This window comes from Euphorbia lathyris, chromosome 4, assembly GCF_963576675.1.
Source record: "Euphorbia lathyris chromosome 4, ddEupLath1.1, whole genome shotgun sequence".
NCBI lineage: Eukaryota > Viridiplantae > Streptophyta > Magnoliopsida > Malpighiales > Euphorbiaceae > Euphorbia > Euphorbia lathyris.
The window spans coordinates 52,862,033-52,876,111 of record NC_088913.1 but is presented as its reverse complement, the minus strand read 5'-3'; the positions used below and the strand labels follow the sequence as shown (position 1 = coordinate 52,876,111).

Below are 14,079 nucleotides of genomic sequence, written 5' to 3'. Positions count from 1 at the left end.
AGCAAACTATCCAGGAATTAGTCTAGGGAAGCTAATTTTTTAAATTTAAATTTTTTAAATTTCTTTTAATCATATATAAAATATTTTAGCTATAATTGATATTTAAAAAGTTTAAAGAACCCATCAAATCAATTTTTTCTACTTTTTTTATAACATAACAATAAATGGATCTTAATTAGATTTAATCAATTTCATACGTAGAAGTGTATTTCTTTTAAAATATTAGGGTTAAATTTGGGTAGATATATATATATATATTTTTTTGAAAAGAGGGTAGATATACTTAAAAGTGTCTCACCAAACAAATTAATCCTTGCACCGGTTGATAAATAGCGTGGGTTAATGGGTGAAAATTGTTAGCGCCAATATTCCCCTTTCATAGCTGTTTCTCTCTCATAAATTGACGTTACTTCTCTCTCTCTCTCTGCCTCTCACACCAAAGAGGTTCACTTCACCTTCATGTCTGGTGTCTTAGATTTCTTCTCTATTCTCTCTCCACTGCATTCTCTCCTTCCTCTCTGAAGCTCAGGATTTCCCAACCACATTGCGATTCTTGGATGTGTCATCGCCGTTCTGGTGAACTAATTCTATACTTTGTAAGTTGCTCGATTGATCAAATTCCCTTCTCTCAATTATTATGTTGTAGGGTTTTTGCATGTTAACTATAATATCGTTTTTAGGGTTTTTGTTTTATGTTATTTCCTAAAGTTTGACTGCTTGGAGGTGCTGCTGTTCAAGTTATTCTAAGTGCCAAGCTAATTTGCCTTTTCGTGTCTCCTATCTGTTAGGTTATAAATTGCTTCCTGCATTTAGTATGCTTCTACATTCTATGCTTGAAAACTTAATTGCTCAAATTTGAATCTGATGGCCGCCGATAGTAGCTTTGTGCATTTGCATTTCGGATGCTTTTACAATAGTTATTAATATATAATCTTCTGGTTGTTTATCCTTTGCAGTTATACTGATCTGATGTTATAATGCAGGGTGCTTGACTAGTGTAAATAATCATAAAAGGTACCCCTTGGGATGGAGGTTGATTTAATTAAGGAGCAGCAAGTGCCATCTGCTCAATTAACTGCCATAACTTTTGCTGTTTCAACTGAGGCAGAAAGAGTATGTTTTTTTTTTTGTTTTTCGTTTTCCTTTTCATTTTCAAATATCTTTTCTCCGTTCAGTTATGAAAATGAAAAAAGACTTTTGAAGAAAGCTATGTTGCACACCGGAAACAGAAATGAATAGAAATGCCGAAACTCTAATGAAGAAGAGTTTCCATGTAACATTGGAAGAAAGATACTAATTCATATTATGCTTCCGTCATCTGTAAGCTAGAATGTCTGCTGCATCTTGGGTTTTGGGTTGATTGCTTTACAATTAATTTGTTGAAGCCATGTAGAATTCCTGAGTGCACAGAGCAAATAAGATGCTTCAATTTGGGAGTTTCAACCTTCATTAATTGAAGTTTTTATGCAGAATGGGCACTGCCTTTGTGCATTATAAAAGTTCTAACATGTTTTTATGCGGAAGGATAGTTTAGATTTAAGATAATCAGAATACCTAGGATAAATTTAATGATCACGAGTATAATTGCTTGACATTATCTTATGCAATTTAATTACTTATTCTACATTCTTTAAAGCCTGGACAGGCACATTTTTTTTTAAATGGCATGGAAATTGAATTACTATTAGTCTGAATATTCTAATGGAATGTGTAGAAGTTTAGCAATAATAAATTGGTAATATTGTGTATCAGCATTGTCAAGATAACACTATACAACTCATTTATTTGTTCAAACACTTAATCAATAAATTTTGTTGCTCTCTCTGCTTATATTTCATTTTTAATCAGTCTGATAATATGTGTCATTTAAGCTGCTCTTTGATTTCGGCTTCTTCCAAAGTTATTTATTTTGTACCTTGAAATTTAATAATAATATAGGTGGATCTAATGCCATTCTGATTCTTATATTTTGGAGTGTTCAATATTGTAAGCTTTATTTGGTTTCAACTCATTTGTTATAAAACAAATATTTTGATGTTATGATATTGTAACAGGAAAAACTTTCAGTTTTGGCAATTGATGCAGTCAGTGAGGTCACTGATCCTAGATTAGGTTTCCCAAATCCATTGTCTCGATGCTTCAGTTGTGGAGCGAAAGATCCAAAATCCTGTGAAGGTGTGAATGAGCTTTTTGTCCAACATAATATTAGCCATAGGTTTGAAACTTGTGCTGATATGCTATTATCTCTTTTAGGTCATTTTGGGGTTATCAACTTTCCATTCACAATACTGCATCCTTATTATATATCCGAAGTTGTAAAGATTTTGAACAAAGTTTGCCCAGGATGTAAAACCATCAGAAAAGAATCCAAGGTTGGAAGCCATAAATCTCTGCGGATCTTTTCTTTTCAAGATTTTCTTTCTTTTTCATTGCCTTTGCTGTATCCCTGTCTGAAATGCAATATTATCTGTTTATTTATAGTCCTAAGTTCTGTTATAATTTTGTTATCTACATCATTGTTAGATATACTCAAAAGTCAAACCATAAATGTTCTATGTGAAGATTTAATCTCTCATATTTGTTATTTGTGCTTCCTTAAATTGTAATTTAAATGTAGCATTAATGTCAATTTAAGCTCCATTTTCCTGCAGCTTGTGTTAAATCTGGATTAAACATTTATAAAGTTCATTCTTATGTTCCCAAATGAACAGTTCTTTATTTATTATTTTTGACCTTTTATAAATGTAGATTTCACCTTTTATTTTATTATTTTTGACTCTGATGGTATGCTCCAAGTTTCATTCTTATGTTCCCAAATGAACAGTTCTTTATTTATTAGAAGTTATCAACTGGTATTTCTTTGTGTTGTGGTGCTTCTTAACAAATGGAGTATCAAAAGTATGAGGGTTCATCATTAACTTCTATTATATTTGAAGATGTTAGGCGAATAAAACATCAGTACCTCAAGCAGTCTTGTTATGTGTAGAACATAACATTTTCTTTTAGCAGTGATAGTAGTTTATAAATGAGGCGGCACGTATATTATGGTTTAATTTCTTATTTGCAATTAGTTTGCTTCCAGTGAGCAGTTAATCAAACCTGACTCTTTAAACTCAATCGCAAGCCTTGGATCCTTTTGCATATTTTCAAAATTGAACTTGCACGAGGACTTTCCTATTCTCGTCGCTTGCTAGATTACTTTATTTACAAAAGAATTGTATCGTTTGTTGCTCTAAGATATACTGCAATTAATTTTTGCTTGGCTACTAAACTTTTATATCTAATACTTCTCTCTGGAGTTTGTTGTTCTGACGATATATATATTTTTTCCATTGTATCTTGTGCATGGATCAGAGAAATGCTCTTAAATCTGGAGGAATTCCACCTAATAGTTGCAAGTATTGTGTAAGTCTGTCCAGCTCTTTGACGGATCTTATTGTTCTCTTATATTACTTGCATGGCCGTAATATTTTGTTGTGCTATAAACAGGGAAAGTCAACAGACTGGTATCCTACAATGAAGTTTTCTGTTTCTTCTGAAGAAATCTGCAGAAAAACTGCCATTATAGCAAAAATTACAGAAAGGCCACAGAAAGTGTCCCAAAAGAACAAGAAAATTTTGGCAGCTGATTATTGGGATATTATTCCAAAAGATGAACAAGAAGAAGAAAATGCTACCAAACCTAACCTTAGAGTTCTTTCACATGAACAGGTAGAATAATTGCTTTATCATGTTATATTGACTCATCATTGCAATGTTTCCAAGTGTAATATATATTTGCATTCTTATTTTTGTGATTTTATATCCAGATACTAATATCAATGCATTCGATGATCTTGCAATCTTTTAGTAGTTGAATGAGAATTAGTAATGATTTTCGGTGATGGTTCTCAAAATGAGATGAGAAGTTATCAAGGTAAAATAAAAGGAGGGAAAGAGAACCTACCATGCTTTTAGGAAAAACGAAGGAGCAGTTAGGTCTAAGCTTTGCCATTTTCATCCCACCCTCTTGTGAAAACACTTGTACTTGTTGTCTGATTTTCTTCAAGTGTTAACAATTGTTTATTGCTTCTTAACATTTCTTTTATGGGATATGATCCTCCTACAACCTGTATAATCTGACCTAAATACTAATAGACTTTGTGCTGTTGCTTAAGAATAATTTGTCGCGAATAATTGAAAATGTTAGAATGGAGGAAAAAGTATTAATGTATGAACATGGTTAATATTAGATTCTCTTGCACCTTCCAATAGAATGTTGGAGCTACATGTTCAGGATCTGCTGGTCTAGCATTGATTGAAAGTGATGGATTTATTAATGATCACGGTGACCATATATATGCGAGCCTTTGAAGATATATACATGGAATCTCCCTCTATGCTTATACATTGATTACTTTTAGACAAAATCTTACATAGTATCTGTATCTTTTGCAGAAGAGTTGATGTTCTTTTGATGATTAGAGATATTAACAGTAATCATTTGGCAAGTCACTAATTAAGGAATTACTGCCAAGGATTCTAAACAAAAATAGGAACTTAAATAAATTCAACATGCAAATATTCAGCCCCTCTACCCATGTCTCTACCACCTTGCTTAACGATGTATGATTAAGAAGCAGCTGAATACAGTGCCACACCTTTTGTGCTCTCTCTCTCTCTATGGATTGTTTGGCAACACAATTTTTAAGTTTATCCTCTACTGTAACCTGTGTTTTGATTTTGACATGGCTTCAAACTCTTGTTCTTTTTCTCCCCTAAAATCGGCTACTGGTAGTTATCTTGAATGCTCGTGCTAGTTTGTTCATATGCTAATCTTGTCTGTAATTGGTGGCCACTATAATTTCAGGTTTATCATTTGCTGAAGGATGTTGATCCAAGTTTCATAAAAATGTTTGTGTTAAAGACAGATTCACTTTTCCTTAACAATTTTCCAGTAACACCTAATTGCCACCGTGTGACAGAAATAACACATGCATTTTCCAATGGTCAGCGGTTGATATTTGTGAGTAATCTTTATTTTTATTTTTTTTATTCTTTTTTCTTTTTTTTCTTGTCCCGGTTTAATTTAGATGGTTTATAGAACTAAACTAGCTTTTGTACTTTCACATTTTGGCTTTTGTTACTTGATTTTTTTTTTCTTTTTTATGCTTGTAGGATGAACGGACTAGATTTTACAAAAAGCTGGTTGATTTCAGAGGGATAGCAAAAGAACTGAGTGTTCGTGTTTTGGACTGTCTGAAAACGTCTAAGGCAAGATGGAACAGTATTTTTCTCCTTCTATTCACATAGGATAGGAAGATATGATTATGACTATTTCAATCTTGGATTGTAAACGTTGCTTTTCTAACTTGCAGCTGAACCCAGACACTTCAGTGAATAATGATGATCTCATTACCCTGCAAAGAAAGATAAATGATTCTGCCTCCAACTCATCTGGTTTGAGATGGGTTAAAGATGTCGTACTTGGTAAACGGAATGATAACTCATTCCGTATGGTGGTGGTTGGTGATCCAAATATTAAGCTTAGTGAAATTGGAATTCCTTGTCAGATTGCAGAGAAGATGCAAATTTCAGAGCACCTGACAGAGTGGAATCGGGAAAAGTTGATCACTTGTTGTGAAGTGCGCCTTCTTGAGAAGGGTGAGATGCATGTCCGCAGAGAAGGTACTCTGGTTCGTATTCATCGTATCAAGCAACTCTGTAAGGGAGACCTCATTTACAGACCCCTAAATGATGGAGATGTTCTGCTAATCAATAGGCCACCATCCATACATCAACACTCTCTCATTGCTCTCTCTGTTAAGGTTCTCCCATTAGCCTCAGCTCTTGCTATCAACCCACTCTGTTGTCCTCCATTTCGGGGAGATTTTGATGGCGACTGTTTACATGGCTACGTTCCTCAATCAGTTGATGCCAGAGTTGAGCTTTGTGAGCTTATTGCTTTAGATAAACAGTTAACTAATGCACAGAATGGCAGGAATCTCCTTTCTTTGAGCCAAGATAGTTTAGTTGCTGCTCACTTGGTCCTGGAGGATGGAGTTTACATTAACCTATTTGAAATGCAGCAGCTGCAAATGTTTTGTCCTCATCATATTTTATCACCAGCCATTGTGAAAGCTCCTTCACTTAATGGTTGTGCTTGGACTGGAAAGCAATTAATCAGTATGCTCCTACCTAGAGGTTTTGATCATGATTCTCTCCAGAATGGTGTTTATATTCATGATGGTGAGCTCATTTCTTCTAGAGGTTCATTTTGGCTACGTGACAATGATGGTAACCTATTCCAAAGTCTAATTAAACATGACCAGAGTCAATTCCTTGAGTTTTTATATATTGCCCAGGAAGTGTTCTGTGAGTGGCTCTCAATGAGGGGCTTGAGTGTTTCTCTTTCTGATTTATATCTGTGCCCTGACTTGGACTCGTGGAAAAATATGGTGGATGATGTTTTCTGTGGATTGCAAGAGGCGAAGAATACATCTAACATGAAACAGTTCATGTTGGATTCTTTTCGGGATTTCCTTGCTGGAAATGGTGATGATGATAAGTTTGCCATGGCTTCCGATGTAGAACACTTGTGTTATGAGAAACAGAGATCTGCTGCACTCAGTCAAGCTTCTGTTGATGCTTTCAAGCATGTATTTCGTGATATTCAAAGTTTAGCCTATAAATATGCATGCAAGGACAATGCTTTGATGGCCATGTTTAAGTCAGGAAGCAAGGGTAATCTGTTGAAACTAGTCCAACATAGCATGTGTCTAGGTGTACAACATTCTCTTGTTCCATTATCCTTCAGAATGCCTCACGAACTCTCTTGTGCTGGTTGGAATAAACAAAAGGATGACAACGATACTGAATGTGCCAAGAGTTACATCCCATCTGCTCTGGTTGAAGGTTCTTTCTTAACAGGCCTAAATCCCCTAGAGTGCTTTGTTCATTCTGTAACAAGTCGAGATAGCTCTTTCAGTGACAATGCTGATCTTCCTGGTACCTTAACACGAAGACTAATGTTCTTCATGCGTGATATACATACCGCATATGATGGAACTGTGAGAAATGCATATGGAAATCAGCTTATTCAGTTCTCTTATAATACTGAGGATGGCATATCTGTGACAAAAAGTAGCCTTGACAAGATATATGATAATAATAATGGGATAGGTGGCCAACCTGTGGGTTCATTAGCTGCTTCTGCTATCTCTGAAGCTGCATATAGTGCATTAGATCAACCGATTAGTCTACTTGAAAAATCACCTCTTCTAAATCTTAAGGTGATCTCTCTCTCTCTCTCTCTCTATATATATATATATATATATACACACATATATATCCAAGCAAAGTGATGATCTGTATGCATTACTTGGTCTTAAGCTACAGTTGTGATCTTATGTTACCTTTCTTTGATTTTTTTTTAGAAGTTTTATATGGCCTGACTAACTGGTGACATTATATAGCAAAACTGAACTGGAAATGTATATCAGTACATTATAGTTAATTGAATTTTGTCCTATTTCCTTACAATTTTTTGTTAATTGCATAAATTGTACAGAATGTAATGGAGTGTGGTTCAAAAAAGAGTAATGCTCACAAATCAATGTCTCTATTTCTATCTGAGAAACTTGGAAGGCAAAGACATGGTTTTGAATATGGAGCCTTAGAAGTTCAGGACCATTTGGAGAGATTGCTGTTTTCAGATATTGTTGCTGTTTCAAGGATAATGTCAGATTCTTGTTTGCTTTTTTAATTTTTTACATTTTCCTATTTTCTGTTATTTATCTTTTTTGTCCTATTTCATGTTGGGTGTAGTATTACATTCAAAATTGTTAAAATAATCAATAATCAATGTGTTTTTGGCCATTAGTTTCTCCCCGAAGACTGAGAGCAGGACACGTTACAGTCCTTGGGTTTGCCAGTTTCATGTATACAAGGTAATAGAATCTGAACATTTAGTGTAGCCCACAATTATATGACTTCTGCTTCTGGTACAAAGTTGTGTCATTTCAGGAAATCATGAAGAAGAGAAGTCTAAGTGTCCATTCTGTTATTGATATCCTTTACAAGCGGTGCAACTCTAAGACAAATCCATGTGACGTGCTAATAGCATGCGAGTAAGTTGCTTCTATTGCTTTCCAAAAATGCATTGCATGCTCGCGTATAGTTTTACTGCTTGTATATCACTGAAATCAGTTGCCATCAGAATGGTAATGGCTGTGTTGTGGCTCTATATACAAGGTTTATATACGCTTCTTAATTACAGCTTTGGACTATAATTTTGTATATTGACCGATAAAGAATGCACCCAACACACAGTAACCAATGGCAAGAATAACAAAGGATGGGTTGAGAGACTAAAAAGAGAACTTGATATTAATGAAATAGTAACAGAGTAACCTTCACTAGGAAGTTATAAAATGGACTACACTGCAGGGAATTACCAAAAATAACAAAACAACATAAGAGCACTCTACTACAGACAAAGGTAACAACCTCACCCTAGTTAATTCCTTGTATAGACTCTGAAGACCTTGGGCCCTTGGGCTCTTCATCCTCTTTGTTAACATGGACTGTGGATGATTTTGATGTTTGAATCTTTTTCCCCTTGTATGTTGCACATTAAGTTCCAGAACATATCTTCAATCTTCCCAATATTTCATTCAGGAGAAGTGCCTTTTATGGTCCATCATTTGTGCAAAACCTGTGATTAACGCAGATGCATATCGTCTTTCATTTCTACGAGGTCCTTTTAGTTATCAATGCATGTGAAATCATTTTGGCTGGTTTAATAACCATTAACAGAAATCATCTCTCGATTCAATTTAGCCTCTGAATATTTTGTTAATTTTCCAACGACATGGATCACCGACTAAATCAGTCTGACTGTGACAAGTTTGTATAAGTTGTCAGTGTGGCATCACAAACATAAGTATACATGGTGGGAAGGTTTTGTAATAATGGATCCTCCATTAACAATTCTCTTAAATTGGTTAAATCCTATTTGATCTATGATATGCAAGTTGGCGGCAGACTGATATTAGACCTAAAATCTTATTGTCAATCAAAATTTCTTGTGTGCATTTCTTCACAACACATACTGAAAAGAAAAACTCTGTAATATTTGTGCATGAAGTTTTATAGTCTTCTTTTTACTTGGTTACTCAGGGATTTATCTACAGATGATAATCAGAAGGAAAAAGAAGACATACTATGTATAACTGTCACTATAGTTGAAAGGTCCAAGAATTCGCAGATAAAATTGGTCACAATTCAAGACCTTATGATTCCATTCCTTCTTGAAACAGTTTTAAAAGGTTAGTAGCTCATTAAGTATTTTGTTATATGACCAATAGTTACTTTGTTAAGACCATGAGCATGAGTTATTAGCTTAACTGAAGTTCTGTACCAGATTTTACAATGTTTCATTTTTTCAAGTACGTTTAGAATATTAAATTTGTTTTATTTCTGCTTTCTCTAACACATTTGATTCAGATGGATTAGTTCTTTTTCCATCTCCATGGAAGCTACTTTAGACATTTGCTTAATTTTAGCAGATAGGTAATTTGCTACTATGTCCCCCAATTTATGATTTGATTGTTAGGATTGATGGAGATAAAGAAGGTTGATATTTTGTGGAGCGATAAGTCAAAAATTCAAAAATCTCATAATCGTCTTGACGGTGAACTGTACTTGAGAGTCTCAATGTCAGCAACCTCTGACAAAACAAGATTGTGGAACTTACTTGTGGATCACTGTCTGCCAATAATGGATATGATTGATTGGACACGTAGTCATCCAGATAATATACGTGATTTCTGTTTGGCCTATGGCATAGATTCTGGATGGAAATTCTTTCTGAAGGTATGTTGCTTAACTGTAACTGACCAGTAATACTGTTAGTTGTTGCATAAATAATTTTATAACATGATTTTTGTCGCAGAATTTAGAATCTGCCACGTGTGATGTTGGCAAGAGTGTTCTACCAGAGCATTTGCTTCTTGTAGCAAATTGTCTGTCAGTTACAGGCGAGTTTGTTGGTTTAAACGCGAAAGGATGGAAAAGACAGAGAGAAGATGCATCGGTTCTGTCACCGTTTGTGCAAGCATGCTTTTCTGTTAGTTTTTATTTCATATTTGTCAGCAGCTTTATATTTTCCAGATACATTTTGAAATTTAATTCCTGATATTTTTCTTTTTCTCAAAATTTGTTGTAGGCACCTGGTAATTGCTTTATCAAAGCTGCTAAAGATGGAGTAACTGATGGTCTTCAGGGGAGCTTGGATGCTTTAGCTTGGGGAAAGATTCCTTCTGTTGGCACTGGACACTTTGACATTGTATACTCTCAAAAGGTGAATTTAATGTATTTCTTCATAATAAAAAGGCTAATATTAACGATTCTTTATATAGTTTTGAAAGAGTTCGAAGATTTTTCTGCCTTCAAGTACTTCATTAAATTTTTTTTTTTGTTTAAACTCGACTTACTGTTTTATTTTGTATTATTTTTTTGTTGTGCATTGAATAACCTACACCTTTCTGTTTTTTGACTCACCTTCACCTGCCAGGGTACTGAGCTTTCAAAGCCTATTGATGTGTATGACCTCCTGGGTAGGCAAGTTAGTGCCAGTAATCAGACTGCTGAATTTGAAGTACCTTTTGCACAGAGCTGTAAATTCGACAAATATGACTTTCATTTTGCGTGCAAGGACGGTGATTACCACCCTACTCGTACATTAAAAAGTCTACGGAGATTAATTACGTTCAATGATATTCAAAGACTCTCCCTATCAGTGAGCAAAATCCTGAAAAAGTAAGTTATTCCAGTGAATTGTTTGTAGATGCTCTACGACTGGTGGACATGTTGATATTTTATTTGTGTGATTAATGGAAGACTCTTTGAAATGTTTAAATTGCTGTGGATGAAGGTACCCGGTAGATCAGGAACTAAATGAGACTGACAAGAGTACGTTGATGAAGGCTTTGTATTTTCATCCTCGAAGAGATGAAAAAATTGGATCTGGAGCCAAGGATATCAAGGTATGTAACATTAATAATAAAAACTTGTGTTGAGTACATATTTATAGATAATTGAGTTAAATTTGTGAAGGATGTATGAATGTGGATAGTAATATGATTTACAGGTAATAAACCATCCAAAATATGGTTCACTGTGCTTTTCAGTAGTCAGAATGGATGGGACGGATGAGGATTTTTCATACCGGAAATGTGTTACTAGGGCTCTTGAGATCATAGCCCCTCAAAGAGCGAGAAAAGGAGTTAACGGATGGTAACATCTGATGCTTCTATTTTTCCATTTAGACGTAGGGTTGTGCTATCCGGCACTTACTTTTAGTAAAATTTTTGAGGTGTATCTATTTTAGAGGAAGCTTTGCTGTAATATATAACAAAGAACAAATAATAATCTTCGGTGTTACTTTTCAACATATTGATAATTGCATTTATTTTATTCATTTTTGTTACATGAACATAAAATTAACATAAAGATTTCGAGTTTAATTCACGATTAAATTATCTCATGTTTATTTGAGAGATAGAGAGTGAAATAATGGAGAGATAGCTGAAAAATCTAATCATCTCATGTAGGCTTAATACATCATTTACTTATTCAACTATAAAACATTTTCCTACTACATATCAGACTGTTTTTGTATGACTTTCTCATAATACCCTCAATATTTACGCGCGTTTGTCTCCCTCCCGTTCGACTTCGCAGATTCGATCTTATGCAACGATTGCGAAGCTAATGTTTGGGTTTACTTGATGAATTTAATTAGCATGTGCGAAATCTGCGAAGCTAATGTTTGATTTAGTTGATGATTTTAATTAGCATATGCGAAACCTTGATGTGTTTTGAAGCTAATTCGCGAAGTGGTATATAACAAAAAAATGTCAAACAACAACGAATTTTAACATTAAAATCATAACATTATCAAAATTTACAACAAGATTGTCACAATAACAACATTAAAATCATAACATTATCAAAATTTACAACAAGATTACCACAATAAACTCCTAACAAATCACTTCAAAGTGAACCTGACTAATCTGGACGGAAATTTTTCTCTCTACAGGAAGTCCAGACCTTTTGGGATGAGAAATGGATGTCTAAACCTTTTGGGATTGACGTGTCCCATGGTGCACACCAAGATTGGCACAATCTATCCTAACCAATCATTTTAAAGTGAATGTGCCAATCTTGAGGGAAATTTCTCCCTATACAGGAAGGAAAGTCATCTCCCCTGCATCCGAGGACGCCGCCTTCTAGAAAGTGATGTTATGTAATCAACCACCTTCAGGAAAAATTAATCGTGTTAAGCAGGGAAAATGACGATTTTGGCTTCGCGAAATGAGGATTAGCGAAACATGCGAATGTAAATGTGCAAGGAAAGAGATGATTTTACTTCGCTAATCGATGTTTTCACGAGGTATGCGATGTCTGAAACGTGACGATCTACGTCGCATATCGATGCTTTCGCGAAGTCTGCGAGTGAAATCATGAACTTTTCTACTCACAGACTTCGCGAACTAATCGATTCACGAAGTAGATCGTCATTTTTCAGGCTCTTTCTCTTCGCAGAGTTTCGCGAAATCATCGACTACGCGAAGTGTATTCATGGAAAAACGCAGAAAAAACAGCATATACTTACATTTTTCGCGCCTTTCACCTTAAAAGCGGCAATAACAATATGATAAACTGGAAAAAACAATGGAAATAACATAGAATAACAATTTCTTTGATGGTAACAAGAAGAAAGAAACCAAGTAACGAGCAGGAACAGAAAGATGAAGAACCATGACTTCGTTTTCTAGGATTAGGAAGTTGCAGAATCAAGAGATGAATAGAGGAAAAAGAGAAATACATTGTGATTTGGAGAAATGGTGCAGATTTCGTGCAATTTAAAGGAAGATATGAAGATCAAAAATCTTGGAATCATTAATGGAGGAGCCAACAGCCGTTTCGCGCATCCAAGGAGAAGAGGGGAGAGAACGTTCGCGTAAGGGGAAGTGGGAAGGTTAGGGGTATTATGGAAAAGTTACACAAAAACAGTCTAGATATGTAGTAAGTTGAGCAAATGGGTTAAATATATAAATGGATCTTTCATTTGACCCATTTCTATAATTTTCCCTTATAATATGGGTAAATTTCATCTATGGTGTACAACCTTTGTCCTATTTCACACTTTGGTGTACAACCTTCAATTTGTCTCACTAATATGTACGACCTTATAAGTGACCTCCCACCATGGTATACAGCCGGTAAAAATGACCAATCAACGGATGGTCAATACGCCAACTCAACCATTTGACCGAACAAAAAGTCAAAAATTGACTAACCACATCTAATTACTAAAATAACCTTATTTGGATTTTCTTCCTAAACCCACCGTTAACGTTGGTTATCTTCCTGTGCCTTAAGCTTCTATCTCTTACATTATCAAATAGATGCAGGTATGCAGATCTTTTGTACATAATTAAGATGAATCTAATGTTTGATTTCTTGGATTTTGGATTTCTTTGTTCTATGTGCATATCCATGGATTGGGTTAGGAAAATCTTCCCGAAAGACAGTGAAAGTGAAAAGGGCAGAAAAGAACTGACATGAAGCAAAAGAGATCCAGTGAGAGTGAAAGGGAGAATAAGAAAACGCAGGAAACAAAAGAGAAGCAAACTGAATAGAGAAAAAAATCTGCCGTTATCGCAATCAATTTCATCAAAAATCAGGATCAAGGGGAAGAAGGGGAAGCAAACTGAATAGAGAGAAATAATAAATCTGCTATTATCGATTCGATTTCATCTATATCAAGATCGACGATTTATGAATTGTTTGAGTAGGGAAGAAGATGAAACTCTAAATTCTGATTTGAAAATATTGAAAGAAAAATCAAAACTGCCTGCCTTTTTTTATTTTGCTGTTATATTAATCCAATCAACCCCATGGTCAAGCGGTTGCTTTAGCGCGAGGACCTTCCAGAACTTGAATCACTTTCTTCGCCATCAGCGCCCGAAGCATACTCGGGCATCATCAACGTAATAGCTTTTAAAAAATCAACCTTTTTCAGTCTTA

The 14,079-nt window shown here is 34.9% G+C and overlaps 1 protein-coding gene across 1 annotated transcript; it reads left to right on the top strand.

Moving 5' to 3' along the window:
• The first annotated feature begins 329 nt into the window (after positions 1–329).
• On the top strand, positions 330–11,493 carry LOC136226276 (DNA-directed RNA polymerase IV subunit 1). The gene is made up of 19 exons (XM_066014660.1): positions 330–596; positions 984–1,113; positions 2,055–2,175; positions 2,254–2,372; positions 3,355–3,405; positions 3,490–3,711; positions 4,850–5,005; positions 5,158–5,253; positions 5,358–7,271; positions 7,550–7,719; positions 7,862–7,928; positions 8,005–8,108; positions 9,160–9,308; positions 9,596–9,855; positions 9,935–10,108; positions 10,208–10,342; positions 10,556–10,800; positions 10,916–11,027; positions 11,132–11,493. The coding sequence occupies exons 2-19, from the start codon at positions 1,027–1,029 to the stop codon at positions 11,279–11,281; spliced, it is 4,332 nt and encodes a 1,443-aa protein (XP_065870732.1). The 5' UTR covers positions 330–596; positions 984–1,026; the 3' UTR covers positions 11,282–11,493.
• The last annotated feature ends 2,586 nt before the right edge of the window (positions 11,494–14,079 follow it).